The sequence below is a fragment of the Poecilia reticulata genome, linkage group LG17 (genome assembly GCF_000633615.1).
Source record: "Poecilia reticulata strain Guanapo linkage group LG17, Guppy_female_1.0+MT, whole genome shotgun sequence".
NCBI lineage: Eukaryota > Metazoa > Chordata > Actinopteri > Cyprinodontiformes > Poeciliidae > Poecilia > Poecilia reticulata.
This window is the reverse complement of record NC_024347.1, coordinates 21,607,292-21,625,649: the sequence shown is the minus strand read 5'-3', so window position 1 is coordinate 21,625,649 and position 18,358 is coordinate 21,607,292. Positions and strand designations below refer to the sequence as shown.

The window sequence follows — 18,358 nt, the reverse complement described above, 5'->3', positions numbered from 1 at the left end:
TCTGTCTGTCTGTCTGTCTGTCTGTCTGTCTGTCTGTCTGTCTGTCTGTCTGTCTGTCTGTCTGTACTTATTCACATTTTATACTCCTAATAAATGCCTGACTCTTTGAGTGACGTGTAAAATATAATATAGTAAGAAAATCACAAAACTAAAGAGAAAGCAAAGATCAGGATGCATGGAAACGAGAGAAATATGTAAAAGATTTATGGGAGATGTTCACATGTAAAAAATTTTACCCCATCACATTCCTGGTTGCCCCAACAGTCATAAAATCCACAGGAACAACAGAGAAAAAAAAAATTCAGGGATAAAAAAAAGGTTACATCACATCCATATTAACAACAGAGAAATTAACATACAGTAAAACTTCAACAAATTGCACAACGGGGGGTTAGTTAATTAGTTTGTGAATTATCTGTCACATGCAAGCCATGAAAGAAAACAGAAAAAAAAGTTACACCAAAATCCATCTTCTCCTCTTAAAGTCCTGCAGTGAAACTTAAAACTGAGTTACACACTCCAAAAGCTCGCAGGTGTCTCGGTACGTGCAGCTTGTGACTTCAGGAAAGGACGCTTATAAAAGTAAGTACTGCATGCTCTCAAACTTATGAGCTGCGGTGAGTCAGTCATTAGTCATAGGAAAAGGCTGAATTGCATTGTGACTCACGTTAGAGCAAAGGCGATCAGAGCTCCCACCACTACAATGAAGTCCAGGAGGTTCCACATGTCTCGGAAATAGGAGCCATCATGCAGAATGAGACCCTGGTCTATCATCTGGAGGCCAAAAATATATGCATGCAGAAAAAATGTTTTACAACAAAACATGTTGCAAAATGTCTTAAGTATAAAATTGAAATGGGAATGGGAAAATTGCCTCAGTCACCTACCTTTATGATCATTTCAAAGGTGAACACTCCAGTGAAGACGTAATCAAAATATCGCAGCACCTGTACGGTTTGAAAAAGGCATTTAACCAAACTTCTCCATAGTAGATCAAATCTACTTTAGACTTATTCACCAGGTACTACACACTTGTTACCCAGTACTTAAGAGTGGTGACCAAACCAAAATACCTCAGGACAAGACTCACCAGGACGGACCAGCTCATTGGGGAATGCTATCAAAATCAGCCTGAATCAACTAAGCAGATACAATTATAGACACATATACAAAAAATACTGATATTTTTAGTTCTGTCAGGATCTGAGTCTGTTGAATCACCTCACTCATACAATATTCACCAAAACAAATCACAAAATATCAGTTGTTTGGCTTAATAACAACCACACTGATTACCTAAAGTGCAGCAGTAATGTAGAGCAACGCTACCATTAAGCTGCGTGACTCATGAGACCAATTTATAAGAGGAAAAATCAGCATCAGAGCAACAAACTGGTTTTAAACCGTACGCCAAACTCAGTGCATCAAAATGTCTTTCTACTATTGCTGAGAAAATTCTCATGAATTCACAATGGATTTGGAGCACTGCTCTATCCGGACGTATAAAGAAGACGAATGTGTGCTTACTCTGGACACTTTCCATGACACCGTGAAAAGGGAAAAGTTGTGAAAAACAAACTGCACAGCGATTCGCCAGGCAGAGCTGCTGATTCTCACCTTGCATGTGCGTGAAAGCCAAATGTGTCATGACACATTGTTGCTGACTGTGTTATGTCAACTACAGATCCAACCTGACAGTCGCACTGAGCTAAAATGTCATCTTCGGTAATTTACTACAAGAAAGCGCGAGGTTGCAATCATCATTTAAGGGTGTTCTAACAATATCTTCAGGTTGTCCATGATACAATGGAAAGAATAAAGTTTCTTAGACTTTATTCATATTCTACAGTTCAAATACGTTTTCTTTTGATATTAGGAAAGTAATATAAAAAGTACTTTAGCGTCAAGTTTAATTATATAGAATATTTTTAAACAACTTCAGTTGGCTGAATTGCTTCACAATACCATCCACAATCATAAAGAGGTAAATAGAATTTCAAATAWTTATTTAGGGTGTCATACATAATCAATCACAGGCCAGATAAAAATAGATGAATGGTGTGAGAGGTAAGCTATTCCACAATGTTTGGGCAGCCAGTGTGAATATTATGAGCTTTGATCACGGAATTATGAACTAACTGAATCTGAACACCTTCATCTATCCATTTATTTTATTCCAGTCACATATATTTATGTTTACACACATTTTTAATTAACCAGAATAAACCCAAAATTAGTAACAGCCATCAACAGTTCACATACCTTGTTTCTGTCTGAGCTTGTGCACACGGGGTCCTCCGCTGCCAACGCGATGCTACTCGCCACAATCACGAGGAGGATGGTCATTTCAAAGTAGCGAAGATTGACCACATAGTGACAGATCCTCCTAATGCTGTGGAGCAACAAGAGGCAGGATGCTGACTGGATGCATGCAAAAATTCAAGATGAACGATTTAAAGGATATTTGTGGTATTTTACGGGTTGGAGGCTTTGAAGATGAACATGCTGTCAGGCGCTACGGCTTTAGGAGGCATCGGCGGTTCCTCATCCTCTGTTTCCTCCTCTTTCTCATCAGACTGGTACGCCTCCAACTCTTTGCTGTTCTCTAAAATAACCCACAATGTGAGAGAAGACCAAGAGGTGGAAGTGAGTTTTTTTTTTTTTATGGACAGCTAAGACAAAAAATATTAACCAAAAAAAGACTAGTAGCTACTAAATTTAGAATTCAGAAACACCTACACCTGGTGGTACTATTTTTATGATGCCATGTTTAATGCAGTATGACTGCAGGGGGAAAGGAAACACAGGTCTACCTGTGCCAGGAGTGAGCTCCAGAAGGGGCTGTGAAGACATTTCAATGGCCACGCTTCCCTCCGGGTTGGACTTATCACGCTTGATGGATATCTTGCGTTTCTCCGCCTCGATGGTACTCACGGTGTACTCTTTTCCCTCTAAAGCAGGGTCCGTTGACATGTTCTGGCTCAGGAATTCGTACTGATTCCTGCAGCCACCCTCTCCCTGCTTTGACCTGGTGCACTGCGGAGGGTCAGGAATGTCGCTGCTGGGTACCGCATCTCTATTTCATCGTAGAAAAAATATTTCAAAACATAAAAAGGCAAAAAATAAAAAAATACCACAATATTTTATCATAAAGGAACTTTTTAAAAGTTTAAGTAAATGAACTAGAAGTTCATGCTTTCTTTGTTTTTGTTCCTCTTGATCAAGGGTGAATTTTGCACTTTAAACAACAGATTAAAGTAAAATAAGCTGGGGTCTAGCAGTTGCATCAGTTGGAATGAACAATAATGAGTACAGAAAAAGATAACAGAGATGTTGATTTAACTTTGGACAATTCTGATGTCACTTTTTAGACTGTGCAAACAAGAAGAGTTAAAGAGCTTTATGTCATGTTATATGAGAAGACTACATGCCAACCAAATAGCAAAAAACGATGGGTCTGATGATTTGATGAGAAGAATTGTTTTTCAAAGTGAGATTTTTTTTTATGCAGCTGAATAAATGTCAATAAACATGGCTAAAACAAAGCAATTTTAGCAGAGAAGTAGCAATAACTTTGTGGAAGAATAAAACTTTGAATAAAAAAGTAAAGGAATATTTCACAGGAACTTCCCTACCTTCTGCACTCTTCACCGACTTCTGCGTATGGATTGACAATGCATGTTCCATCATCTTCCTCCATCTGTGCATTGTTCTGTTGTCCTCCCTCTCCTTCAGCTCTCTCACTCTCTTCTCTGTCTTCCTTCTCCTCTCTCTCATCAATGGTCTTCCTCTCTTGACTAAGCGACCGTCTGATATGTAGAACTTCACGTGGGGTCTGTGTGCAGTCCAGACTCTTGGCTTCAACCCGGGCTTCTCGGTGACGGTGGCGCCTGTGCCGGGCTCCTTCTTCTGGCCCCTGACTGGACCTGAACTTCCGGGCCATGCGGTGCCTCCCACCGCCGGCGGTCCGGTGGTTTGCTCCTGCTGTTTTCTCCTCGCTCAAATTGACGAGAGGCTCAGCAGCTGGAGGCTCCGGCATTGGAATAGAGACAGACATCGGGGGCTCAGGTAGGGGCATCTTCACTRACATGGGAGACTCGGGCAGGTGAGCCGGGCTGGTCTCTGAGGAGATGGCGGGGACATGTTTGGGAATGGTGGGAGTCTCATTGTTGTCCTCTGTGGGATTGCCAAACAGCTCCTCTCTGCTTGCTATTTGACGACGTTTGCGTAGCTGGTTGGCTCTCTGCTCCCACACGGACATGTTAACTTTTCTTCTCCTCTCCCGGCGGTTAGCAAAGGGCCTGGTGCCGTTAAGGGGCTGCTCATCTGGAGCCCCCGCTGCACAGTCAGGTTCCTCTGGGAAATTGGGCCGCCCTCTATGGATTGCACGTTTTCTGTATAGGTAGGGCCTTCTTCTGCCACTAAAACATCACAACACAAAACACACCTAAATATGGGGGCAGTAACCTGTTCCATACAGACAGATTTAGTGACAAGAAACAAACATACAAAGATCCATTTGGCAAACCAGCTATTTAATCAGAAAATGTTGGGAAAAAAATTAAATAAAAATTGCACAAAAAAAAGGGAAAACTGTCTCTATAAATTAATAATGTCTGCTAAATCTTAACAGAAAATATTCCCATGGAACAATGTGCGAAAAAACATCCAAAAAATGAACAATAATACCTGGAAGGAAGGGACAGATCAGAGGTTGGAAAAAAAGGAGAACAAAACCCACAACGACAAAAAAGAAAATGCGTGGGATTAAAGTGCAAACATTGTGTAACATCTACAAAATAATCTCAGGAATCGATTAGGGAACTTAAAGAAAGGTCTGTGTGACAGGGATGCATTCAGTTATACTTACTGGTGTTCTGATTCTTTTGTTGTCCGATGAGTGGTCATTTGAAAACAAGACATTAGTGGTTTACAACGTACACTGAACTTCTGATGTGGCACAGAACAAAACGAGAACATGGGAAGCAGAAATGGAAGAGGTCATCTGGAGAACATTAAATGTTGTAAAGATTTTTCTAACCGTAAACACAGGTCCCTTCCAGCAAATTAGGATAGCTTCAAAACGTATGTTTATTTTGGTTCCATGCCATGTTGCTCTGATGGAGTAACAAGCAATTACTGAGTGCATATAATCTGCTGTATCTGAAAGTCATTTAAGATGATATTTCTGTATTGTAGCATCCTTTTGCTGTTGGTCTTATGAATCTAATTTTTTGGAGAAGCTGAGTTTTCAGTTTTCATCTGCAGCTAGCAATTATCACCATCATCATAATCATCACCACCAACAAAAATAATAAAAATATACCACTCTGAGTAATGGATCAGTACACAATATTAACTTTGTATTGAATAACTGAAATATATATATATATTTTTTTTCTGTGATATTTAAATTTTATTAAGACATACTTGTGTCCGCATCAAAATAGGAGCTCAAAAATTGCCGAGTTGAGAAACATTATAAATCAAGTAATTTTGTTCAGTGCCACATAACAAGAATATAACAAGACAACAAGATGGAACCAGAAAAACTCACATTGATAAGCATATTAGTGGTTGCAACACATAAATGGCTTACACTTATATATGTTACACACAAATGATACGTACATATTCAAAGCTAAAACAGTCACAGAGTACGAAAGATCTGTGCTTTTTTAAAGCTGTTATGTCCATATGTCCAAAAGTAAAATATCAATATTTTTAATATTGTTGGAAAAAAAACACATCAATACGGCAATGTTATTACATGAAGACAGCAGTTTATCTTGTCTCCTTTAGCAGTATTTTTATCATTTAGATAACAAATCAAAGAAAAAAAACAAAGGTTAAACGCAGGATGCATCATCAAATACCATTATTAGTAAATCTGTTGTTTTGAAATGTTCATAATTTATGACATTGCATTTAGCAATTGGAAGCCTGCATTAATAAGGAAATCCCATTGATTAGATGGACCTATGAGTTGTGATGTGTTTTGGTCATACGCTAAAATATGAATGAATTCCGTCTTATTTTAAAAAGACTGATGTAAGATGTAAACCAATAACTTACTCTGATATCAAGCCATCTCTTCCTCTTGCATATCTCTGATTGAAGAACTCCTCTTCCTCTTCTTCATCCTGGAGATGCAAATGTCATAAGCAACAATTTGACATTTAAAGTTTTAAACACAGAAATACATGAAAATAAATCCTTTGTACAACTTCGCACAATATTAATATATAAAAAAATGCAAACCTTGGTTAGTTCCTGCGCATTTGCCAAATTATCCACAGCGATAGCCAAGAAGACATTAAGTAGTGTGTCTGTCATAAAGGTTGTTAAGGATTAGTATGGCTAGCAAAGATTCACCATCTCTTCCGTTTAAAAAAAAATACTATGATTTTAAATTTGACACAGGATATATCAGGATATACAGCTTTTATTTGATTTCCAAGTCAACAAGTTCTTAAATGTCCAGATGGAATTCAACGTCTTTATTAGCTATATGAGAGCAACATGAAAATAGTTTGCTAGAGAGTCAGAGTCATTTAAAAGTAAATGCAAATAATTTCAGGATTTTCTTATCCACATTATTTAATGACATTCACAGTAAAAACTGTACATTTTCAGGTGACTGGTGGACATAGCCACAACAGAAAAACAATATGCAGCTTCAATTATACCTCAGACTGGAAAACAAGTTAGCTTGTTTTAAACAAGCTAACATGAGCCTACAAAGTTTTGTCCTAACTGTTTTTGTTTGCATTTATTGTACCACATCTATTGTTTTCAAGAAAATATAAATCGCAGAGTGCTTTTTCATGCCACAGAATAAGTCAAACCCATAATTGAAAATTGGTGGTCAGAATAAAAAAATGCACAAATCTTTATTTATTATTATTTTTTTATTCTTTGAAGATAGGGAAGATAGTTATTTCTTAGAAGTTAACTATCAATAAATAACTGTGATGACTGAATATAAACTTCTGACTAAAACTATAACAACTTATTTCCCCAACATGGTTAACAGGGACTATTTTAGTTCATTTCACTGTTAATGCTTTTCTATTTTTACACTGTCAAGCATCTCTTATAATTGAATTTTTCAAGAATCCATTATTGCCACTTTTATCTGAATACTTTCAAAAGTGATGGTGCACAAGGGTCCCGGTTACATCACAGCTCTCTGGCCACTTCTGAGGTCAACAAGGATACAGTTACCGAACAGAGTGAGCACTATGAAGTAGATGGATGACCACATGCCGTACTGAACGCCTCCTTGCGAGCGGATCCCATTATACATCACCTCGTTCCAGTCCTCACCAGTCAGAATCTGCAGGTAATTAAAGGTGCGGAACATATAGCAGAAATAATTACACAGCTCAGGCCTGATTAAAGCCAACGTTGGCTTAAAAATACTCCAAGCCGCAGACGAATCCCCCCTTTCCGATAACAATACGGTATTAAAAAGGGTGACGAGCTAATAATTACTATGTGTGCTGATCAAAACACTCTTTCACAGTGCAGTTGGTTTGAAGCAGATCTGATGTGGACTTGTTCACGTTTCCCTTGTCTGATATTCATGTGCGCATATGTGTGCTTGGATGTGTGGGACGATCGCGGAGGCAGGGGGCGGARAGCGATTGAGCAGAGTTGTTTAATCTGCGCCTGGGGTGAGAAATATCCCAGGGTGCAATGTGTCATGGAGAGCAGGCAGGATGGGGGGATCTGTGGGAGCCAAACCTGAAACACTGTCATGATGGCAGCTGGAAACGTGTCAAAGTTGGTGGGAGTGTAATCTTCAAAGATGAACCTAGAGGAAAAGCAGATAGAGAGGCAGGGTCAGATATGACCAAGGAGGAAGAACAGGAGGAAGAAAAAAAAAGAGAAGGAAGAGGTTGCAGAGAGTTATTTTCATCCAGACATAATGCTTCCTCTCCTTCTTTCCTCTTAGAGGCCATTGAGGAAACTGCTGTTCCATTTTCAACCCAGTAAATACTGTTTCAGAACGACAACTTGTTCAGAAGCAAAGTGAAAAATGGAAACTGGTTTCACAGGAACTCACAATAAAAGGAAGTCAGTTCATACCTCCCTCCAAAAAGCTGCATCCCGAGCAGTGCAAACACCACAGTGAAGAGAAAGAGAAGAAAAAGCAGGCTGATAATGGACTTCATGGAGCTCATCAAGGAAACAACCAGGTTCCTGAGAGAAGCCCAGTACCTGCAAAAATAAAAAAATTAAAAAAAKTGACACATCAAYTTCCCTGAAATCAGAATTTCTACAAGATCTTACAAGGTCTTAAAGCCACTAAAGGTTTTAAATCCCACAGTTCTAATTTTKGACCTTAAAAAGTCTGAAATGCAGACAGATTATTTTCTCTTTTTTTATCTACAATTATGCAAAAGACTTCTGCCACTGAAACTGGCCTACTATAATMGCAATTATACTGCCACTAATATTGGAAACAGGAATTTAAATAAAGTAGCCAAAAAACTAAAAAAAACTGCTGTGAAGCTTTTAACATAATATATAGATGAATTAAATTTAGATATCATATAGGTGCAAAATTAAGTCACATGAGCATCTCTGTGCTATTAGGTAAGCTAAAAAAATGAAGTCATTATGTTATGGTATTTTTCAAGGCTTACATTTCATAAAGGCCTGAAAAAATTATAACTCTATCTGACTAAAACTTTCTGACCTTCACAGTGACATGTTTTCTCACTTCATTTTTGTTGTTTTTGAAGGCTGACAAACTCACTTGGTGATCTTGAATATTCTCAGAAGTCTCAGCGCTCTCAGTACACTGATGCCAAACGACATGCCGGGCCTAAAAAAGCCCCACACCACCTCAAAGATGCTGCCGATAATGACCTGCAAAACATGTTACACATGAAGAAGGAAAGTAAATTATGCTCCATGACTTTAATCTTGACTGTTGTTAAGAAAAATGTAGATATAGGAGGGATATGTTCAAGTCTTACTAGCTCAGGCAAAAAGCAAGCAATGAGTTTGTAGGTGGGGCTTTATTAGTTTGAGATGCTGTTTAATTATAGTCTAAAAGAATAATTGTTTATTCTAAGTGATATATCAAAGACTTTATTGTGGAGCATGAAATCGAAACATTAACGTCTCTGAAGCAAAAAGTTATTATTCTGTTTTTGTTTTTCTAAAGTCACATGGAGTCAGAATAAAAGACGAAGGATCTCACCCCACAGTCGAAGCAGTTGAAAGACGAATGGAAGTAGAGCCGGAAACCCAGACCGTACATTTTCAAAAACATCTCAGCCAGAAACAGCCCCAGGAACACAAACTCTGCATAGTCTGCAGATATGAAGAGAACCAGAACCAGTCATGTCAAAAAGCTCAAACGAGGCACCATAAAATCACAAACGGCTCCATCGTTAAACGTGACCTAAATTTTTCTCTTCAAGGTGTTAGTTAAAAAGAAAAACCCTGTCAGCTGTTCATGATTGAAACACACAGAGGATGATGGTCAGCCAGTCAGGCTGGTCATGGTGCACGATGGCCACGCAGATGGTGTTGAGAGCCACCAGACTGAGGACCATCAAATAGAATGTGTCTGTCTTCACCATGCGRCGGATGGAAATGCGCAGCATGCGCTCTTTACGTCGCAGGTAGGCAGCTGGGCCACGACGGCCGCTGCGAAAGTTCATTCTTGATCTTGACATGCCTAGAGGTAGGAAAAATAGGAACATCGATGAGCAATATAAAAAGGTTTCATGCCTTAATTAAAAAAAATAAAATATGAAGAAAAGGATCCTCCACAATTAGAGACACCCCTGGTGAAAATGTTTCAAATTGGTTTAGTGCAATCTTAGTACAAAATAAATCCCACCCGTTGCCAGAGTGTTATCTTAGGATTTTTTTTTTCAGTCCCTTTCCACTCTGTTCGCAGTCTGTGGTGGCAAGATAAAGCTTGTTAATAATGACTTGAGTGGCATGCTTTCTTTTCTGTCTCAATTTGAAGAATGACTAATAGAAATGGACCTTTGTGTCATATTTGCAGCCCCGTAAAACGTGAACTCAGGTTGCTAATAAAGAGCCCCAAGATACTTTTGATACTCTTCTTTGTGGGCTTTTGATAAATATGCCACCATATTTATTTTCTGAATAAAAAATAAATAAATAAAATAATTAACTTATTTTACACTTTAATTTCAAACTAAAAAATTTACTTAAACTTAAGGATGTATTTCCTAAAAAAAAAATTTTGTGAGATTTTTCTAATACGATATACACTGATATGATATCCTATATACTTTTTACACAGGGCACCAGTAAATGTGCAATATGCTGTTTCTAAGCAGGTAAAGAATGAGGCAACAGCAGATTAGACTACTGTATAAGTTTTGAAGCTTTGCTGTCAATAGTTCTTTATTGCCATATAATGTAGACACTGTTCATATTACATTCTGAATAAATTTTATTAGTGAAAGTCAGTCAAGCCAACATGTTACCTAGATTAAGATTTTACAGGTCTTCCAGGTTATTTGAACTGCCGGTCATTCAGTTGTCCAAAAAATTTCTACTGCAAGTTTAAAAGAAATGAGTAATATCCTCGACTTACTGGCAGTGGACATGTCTGTGTACTTGTCACTTCCTGGTGCGCCTCTCCGTGCACCTGTTTTTTTACTTGCTCGTTTTAGCACTGAAGAAAAAAATTTAACACAAAATGGAAGAAATGAACTTTTTGTGACAATTTTATTACGATGTTAGCACCACAACAAGTAATAAATCAGTGGCAATGACATGATAACCAGAATTCTGAGGCCAATTGAAAATACAATCATTGAGTTGGAATTGTTACAAACACTAACAATTCTCTAATTCGTTTTTTTAAAGTTAAATCAAATTTAAAATTCATTGAATAAAACAAGACATTGACAAGTGAAAAGTAAAAAAGAAAACTTCTCCAACAACATAGAAACTTACCATCTAATGGGGATCTGCCTGAATTTTTATTCTCCTCTGCAAGCATGACTTCCTCTGTAACGCAATAAAGCTGGATGTTACATACAAAGCAACAATTCAAACCATGTGAAGAGGAGTTTTACAGTTTTCAGGGATAAATAGTTTAGCATGTCTACAAACATTTACAGGAACTGATGTAAGCTCTACCTTAAGAGGCCGGGTTGACCTTCTCTGAAGACTGATTTCTCGATCTCTCTTGTATTCTGTCTCTCTTTTCTCCTTCTTCCCACTCTCTCCCACATTTGTGCACACATAACTATGCACAGCGTCTACATCGCGCACACACTCGGGCATGTAAATAGTGAGATGCGCGTGCACATACGTACATGCACACAAATTTAAGTCGGTGAGTCAGTATCACCTTTTTCTCACCCTCTGCTTGCGTGGGAGACAAGCAATGTAGAATGCCATTACAGCACTGCGTGTTTGTGCTTCTCAACTCTGCGACTCTGATGAAGATCTCAAACCCTGGTAGAGGAGTCACTTTCCAAAACATGCCAGGGCTTGGGTAGTTCACGCAGCTTCGGTGAGGTTTAAACCCAAAGTCTTTAAACCTTCTGTGTTTGAATGTGCCGCTTTCCTTGATATGACCAACAAAGCTGCTGCGGCCATTTCTTCATATTTCTGTCCATGTCTTTTCTATAAAAAGGTACAGCTAGCCCAGTTATTCTATGTTTACCAATGTGTCTTTTCCTGGGTGGGGTCATTGAGCTATTGGGTCCATTAGCAATCTTGTTATTTGTCCTAATGAAAGTTACACTCGACTCTACCACTGATTGAGTAATTGACGAAGCTACCACTGCCATTAACTTTGGRTTTTTTTCTTTCAATAGAAAATACTCATGGCCAAGACTGTTTTGAATTTGACTCTATGCTTGAATTGTGTTGGAATGAATTAAACTGATCTGACTTCAAATTGGACCAAATTGGATTCTATGCAGCTGGGTATTAATTGAACCTGCTTCTCTTGTAAAAAGCACTAAGTTAACATTTGTAAATATAAACCACTATAAGCCACATAATGAAATCTAATCATTAAATTAAATGTTCCAGCAAAGATGTGTAATTTAATTGTGTCCACAAAACTGTTTCCAAACTTGCTATTGTTTAGGAAAACCTATTAGGTCACAGTTCTATCACACAGTACTGCAGAAAAGCAAGATAAAAAGTTTTTCTTCTTCTTAGTACCTGCCCTGTCTATCCAGGCTCGGTAGCCATTCAGTTCTCTCTCCACTTGTTGCTGCCGACGTAACTTCATGAAGGCTCTCCTGTTCTCCACCCTCTCCCTTTCCTTGGCAAATTCTCTGAGGAGGCAGGAAACAGCTGTCTTACTCCACTATGCTGACACCGAGACATTTTTTTCTTGCAAACACAGGAAGAAGCCCACTCACCCTGACAGAACTCCCAGCACTAGATTCAACACAAAGAATGAGCCAATAATGATGAGAGGAATGAAGTACATCCAGTTCCATGTGGTGCCCAGAGCATCATTAGTCTGCAATGTCAGTAATGTTCAAATGATTAAAGATTTAACAGTAATCGGGTCTGATGAGTCATGGTTCTTAATCTGACTAAGTGTACGGACTCACATTATAAAGCACAGCTGTCCAGCCCTCCATGGTGATGCACTGGAAGACGGTGAGAACAGCAAATAGAATGTTGTCAAACTGCGTAATGCCATCATTGGGCCCAATCCAGGTGTCGTTGCAGTCGTACTTTTCCGGACATTTCCTCACGCCGCATGCAAATGCCAACTCTGATGAGTCAACAGTCTCATTATCTAGAAGAAATAAAGCACAGCTATTCCGTATGTGTCACCGCAATGCATTTAAGGTACATTCAGCAACGCTCGCACTGATATGTTAAATTTTCTGATAGACTAAACGCATGATAAAACTGAGTAATAAAGCAGAGTTAGAATGACTAAACTTCGAGAACATCAAACCAGACATTCCTTTGTATTTAAATTAGCTTTAATGTTGCAATTGTTTTTTGCAACAATGTCTAATCTGTTCACTGACAGTAAAGCAGGTGGTAAAATTAGACTGGATGTTATTTAAAAAAAAAATGCCTTCAGATATAACAGTACTATAGAGCACTCTTGTTTAAATCCACCAACTATCTGTTTCACATGTTGGTGGTGAAAAGAAAATCTAACAAACAAGATGAGAAAGTGTGGTGTTGTTTACTGTACACCCATGAGAGACAATGACCAGTTTTGAGTAAAGGATGTTTTCTCTAACTAGACACAGTGGCCAACAAACGATATTTTGTTGTCCACCTCCACTCAAGCCATGTTTTGTTTTTCCAACTCCAGCACGCAGCGTGACCATGGGTTTCTGCCAACATGAAGATGTGTGCCCCACAAGGATTTGACACAGTCTGGATTGCTACATAGTGAGTCAATGGCCATCTTGTATGGAACCCATTTGGGTTGACTAATTACTATATCTGAACTGGGGCAGTAAGGCACTCTATGTAGGTCTCAACTGGGTCTCAAAAAGGATACTGGGAAAATCTGCTCCTGTACAACGAATGCTGGAGTCAATTTTTTAACTGTCTTGCTATTGGGCCATTATGTAATCTACAGTCAGTCATTTCAGGTACACATTATTGAGCCACTTTTCTATCTCAATGGGGCCCATGAGTACATTTTTATGAGGGTCAATTTATCACTTTGCTGATTTGTTATAATCAATTCCCATTTTGTTTGGAGTCTTTTCCCCATGAATATTGTGGAGTAGATTTAATACCCTTCCAACAACTGAGGTTTACCATGCTGAATTCAGAATGTATAAATCCTATAATCATCCCATATCGTTAAATATACTCCCAAAAAGTCAAAGCAAATAGTAATTAATAATAATAAAAATGTGCATGATTTACAGTTTTATTAAGATTATCAAGATGTATAAAGTGCCTTTCAAAAACATTTAAATCTCCTGGAACCTTTTTGCCACGTGAGAACCACAGACTTCACTGTGAATAATTGGGATTTTATGTGATAGATTAACATAAAACAGCACATAAGAGACACAATACATTGAAGGTTAGGGCAGTAACATGGTAAAATGTGGAAAACTTCAAGTGGTATACTTCTCCAAGGAACTATATAACTCATAACTCATAAACTCAGAAGATGGGGAAAAAATTTTTATTGAATTTTTCCCAAGAAATTGTAAACTTTTTGTTAAATAAATGTTTTTGTTTGTTTGTTTGTTTGTTTTCAGATATCTGCTCAATAATTGAGCAGACGCAACCAGAACTGGTGAATTCGTTTTCTTCTGAATTTCGATCCATCTCCAGCTAGGCAAAGACAGTAAATGCTATGGTGTGGTGTGTGATTACAGTGTAGTTGTTGACTAATTAAGCGGTATCTAAATCAGCCAGCAGAAACTCTAATAATACCTCTGAGTTTGCAGCTACTGTAATCCATGAAGCCCTCAGACAAAGACATTCACACCCTCTCTTTGAGAAAATTGACTAAACCACATGTTTAGCATACTTGCTTGTAAATTATTCACAGCTGGTCATAAATAATCCAAAAAACAAGCCCTGGGGGTATTAGTTTCTACCTAGTGGTTTGGAGAAATAGGTGTACTTCAAAACAGCATGTCAGAAAAGGAACTCAAACCAGGATTCAGAATTTCCCTCCCAAGTGGATGGATCTCATACGGCATTTAAATTGCTTCTATCAACTCACACAGAAATAAAGGTCTTAAAAATTTATTTTCTTGTTTCCAAACGCCTATTCTCATATATTTTAAGATGATGTTATCTGCATTGTGTATGAGTTTTACCAAAGATGTCGTCCGATGGGAGGCAGGTGTGATGCAGTTTCCCACTGTAGAACTCCAGGCCAATGATCGCAAACATGAGGATGGCAAAGAACAAGAGAAGGCCGATCTGAAGCAGTGGGATCATGGCCTTCATAATTGACTTCAGCACAATCTGTAAGCCTGTAATAAGTGAGCAAAGAGTGAAAGAACCAATCACAATTAACACAATAACTATATCCTGGCATTATTATTAATATGATTGCAGCCCTGTCACGATAACAAATTTTGCTGGAAGATTAATTGTCTAAAAAATTATTGCGATAAACGATAATATTGTTTCAAGACCTTTTGACACTCGTTTAATGGAAATGATTAATAATGCATGCAATTTCCTGCCATACATAGATACACTTTATTTTCAAAAGAACACATAACACTRGAACTGATAAACTAAATAAATAAAACAACCAAAAACAAAAATAAAATGGATTCTCAGTCTCCATTAACAAAAAACGTACTTGGAATAAAAACTAAACAACATAAAGTCAAAGTGGAATTAAATACTACATTCARCCAAAAGAGTGGAGATTATAAAGTCTGTATACTATATTGTCCTTCAGTAATAACTAGATTTAAATAGAGAAGATGGGCACATCCGACTACCTAATGCAGTAGTTCACACTACACGGTTTTTTTGCCCCTATTTTCTCCTTACTACAATCTTAGATCGTTGGCCGATCTACGATTTTCGCTGGTGATTTCGTAACCGATCATCCTGCAGTGTGTTGTGTGTTACGGTAGATCGTCGTGGCCTCGGATCTAAATCAGGGATTTTYCCAGACTGGGAGCTTAAAGCTGAATGTGACAGGTAGCCAATCAGAAAGCGCGGATTCTCCTGCTTTCTGAGGGGAAATTACGAGGGGAATCCCAAACAGCTGACACGGCGCAACCCGAAGTCCAGCGGACTTCGGAGATGTTATGTGCAAACAACATTAATATTTATTCAACATTTCGTGCAAAGAATATAGAAATGACAAGAGGAAGAGTTGGAGCCAAATTGCTACCGCAGTTGATAAACCCGGTAAGTTTTCAGCTGTTCTTCGTTAACGTGACATAAATAGGTTATAATGATTTTCATTCAGTCAGGACTTTACGCTGACACTAGCCACATGCATCACAGGTAGATTATAGTAAAGCATTGATTAATGCCTGATTTTAAAATCAGTTAACTGGACTTGTAGCCATTATTTTGTGTCCATTGTTGGACACGGCACGACGAACCCGACCGAACCGTTATACCAGGATTTCTGTCGGCTAATGTGTCTCAGGTTTTGAAAATGGGCCGACAACTCGTGTAGTATGCGCTGGACATTAGACTAAGGAAATGAAGAAGGGAGGGTCAGTGGAGAGCACCGGAGTTGAGTCTTTTTTCATTCAGTGTCATCAATAGAAAGAAAAAAAGGCAGGAAGAGACGATAAAGCCGATAATTAAAATGAGATCGATAGGTTTAATTTATAGAGCGATTAATTGATTTATCGTTTATCGCGACAGGCCTATATGATTGTGTTACAAAGGTGTACCACAMATTCCCTCGTTTTTTTCAGTGCTTCTCAATTTATTACCTTTTTATTTTCAATTATTGGGTTAGAAAATGCACAGTTTCAGAGTGTGAAAAACTTTTTCTTCTAAGAAGAACAAGCTTAAACCCTGAGGCTTTCGACTCTGTACCAAAAATACTAAAAAGCATAAAATATAACCATTGTATCATAAGAAAGGTAATAGGATATTATCTTAAAAGAATGCTCATCTTGCAGAATAAAAAATTTAATTGGATTAGGTCGTGTTAGGCAAAGACTCTGCTTTCAGACTTGCAGAACTTCTCTCTTACTCTTAGAAGAAGTACCCCTCTATTTTTGTGTGTCTCTATCACTGGAACTAAAAACTATTTTTAGAACTCATAGTTATACATTCTTGCCTTGGAGAAGATAGTCTTTCTGTATGACAGCAATCAACTGTGAGGGCATTGTTCCAGACAGCAGGTGTGTGCGGTGAACCCTAGAGAGCCTGGGGGTGAACTGAGGTGAAAAGCCTAAAAAATTATCAATATGGTTTTTTATATGAAATAGTAACTTACTAAATAATAATGAACAAATGTTTTGAYCAGTTTATTTGCTGCATTTACATATTATATTCTCTATGTACTTGTATTTGTGGAAAAATATGAGTATGAAGAAAGCAAATTTGAACTTTAAATAGGCCCTATGGCTCATTAAAAGGCATGAGGATTTTCCCAGGGCTGAGTCACTGGCAAGGAAATCACAAAGCAATTTCCCCACAGACTTTTGGAAAGAAATTAAAAGAATGAATGAAAAAAAAAACCTTTTTACCTACACATATAGATGGTTTGAGCAGAACATATCAGGTTACTAAATTATAGCAGAAACATTATCATGGTATTTTAGTGCTGTTAAAAGTAATTCATTTATTGTCAGTCATATTGATAAGAATGGAAATGTGGCTGTCTCCACAAGAAGTCTGTGAGATTGTGATGAAGCTGGATAACAAGGCTTTTGAAAGCATTTCAAATATGCTAGCAGAGAACTCTACYCTCTGCTTGCCATATCTTTTATAGGCTTCCTGACACGTTAGAGTCCAGTATCTCTTTTTGTTCTATGTGTAGACGGACGATCAGTCAGTGCTTTTAAATGAGTGACGTTTTAGTCTTTTTTTTTTTTTTGGTCAGCTCAGTACTCAACAAACCAGCACAGAAAAAATGTTTGCTGGAAAGCCAAAACAAGCCTTTTGGCAAATTTCTAAAACATTTAAATGTCAACTGTCTGGAGTCTTGCAGGACTTTTTCATTATGCAATGACTTAAAGCGGCTCTGGCCTAGGAAGCAAACATTAAGCCGCTGGTCACTACACATGCATAAAAACATCCGCAGCAACTTCTGACAGATATTAAACGATCCAAACGTTCTCAAAGAGTAGAAATTACTCAGTCCCGTTTTTATAGATTACTTGTTTTGATCAGACCAGTTTATTGTCCAACTACAGTTCCAAGCTCCTCCTCCACCCTGTCCACTGTGAACCCTCAATTATCAAAGGGGTCAAAGTGCACTTGGTCCACAAGCTTTTTTTTAGTTTTAGTTTTTTTTACAATCTGTGTGATAAAATTGTCCACCACCCTCCTGCATTCTTTTATCATCACCACTGATGAGTCCAACTTCCACAGAGCCGTGATTGACACTAGTCTTTAGGGAAACATTATCTGGTCTATAATACTGAAAAGGTAGTAGAAAAAAATAACATTCCTTTTGTTTTGTATGTGAWAGAGAGTAATGGGAGCGAAAATGTCTTTCACACAAATAAAAGTCTAGCAATAGATGTCATTGGAATGCTGGGTTAACCTGAAGTGATGCACACAAACAAATTAGGCTTTTACAAATTTGTTGAATTTATTGCAAGTTCTATTGTATTCTGTTTTATTTATTATTATTATTATTATTATTATTATTATTATTATTATTATTATTATTATTATTATTATTATTATTATTATTATTATTATTATTATT

At 37.8% G+C, this 18,358-nt stretch overlaps 1 protein-coding gene across 6 annotated transcripts in view; it reads right to left on the bottom strand.

The window, feature by feature from the left end:
• Positions 1-18,358, bottom strand: part of cacna1eb (calcium channel, voltage-dependent, R type, alpha 1E subunit b) — a 64,020-nt gene that overhangs the window by 14,046 nt on the left and 31,616 nt on the right. For 5 of the 6 annotated variants that reach the window (XM_008434230.2, XM_017310020.1, XM_008434232.2 and 2 more), the window contains 21 exons: positions 14,802-14,960; positions 12,591-12,781; positions 12,393-12,496; positions 12,190-12,305; positions 10,963-11,016; positions 10,598-10,678; positions 9,491-9,700; positions 9,218-9,330; positions 8,768-8,880; positions 8,095-8,226; positions 7,750-7,819; positions 7,222-7,339; positions 6,262-6,329; positions 6,076-6,143; positions 3,636-4,421; positions 2,814-3,076; positions 2,479-2,605; positions 2,263-2,392; positions 888-947; positions 668-774; positions 237-248 (listed from right to left, as the gene is read on the bottom strand). In XM_008434230.2, the coding sequence (XP_008432452.1) occupies positions 237-248; positions 668-774; positions 888-947; positions 2,263-2,392; positions 2,479-2,605; positions 2,814-3,076; positions 3,636-4,421; positions 6,076-6,143; positions 6,262-6,329; positions 7,222-7,339; positions 7,750-7,819; positions 8,095-8,226; positions 8,768-8,880; positions 9,218-9,330; positions 9,491-9,700; positions 10,598-10,678; positions 10,963-11,016; positions 12,190-12,305; positions 12,393-12,496; positions 12,591-12,781; positions 14,802-14,960 (3,082 nt within the window). The remainder of the gene's footprint in view (positions 1-236; positions 249-667; positions 775-887; positions 948-2,262; positions 2,393-2,478; positions 2,606-2,813; positions 3,077-3,635; positions 4,422-6,075; positions 6,144-6,261; positions 6,330-7,221; positions 7,340-7,749; positions 7,820-8,094; positions 8,227-8,767; positions 8,881-9,217; positions 9,331-9,490; positions 9,701-10,597; positions 10,679-10,962; positions 11,017-12,189; positions 12,306-12,392; positions 12,497-12,590; positions 12,782-14,801; positions 14,961-18,358) is intronic. The other variant, XM_008434231.2, reaches the window with a different exon arrangement.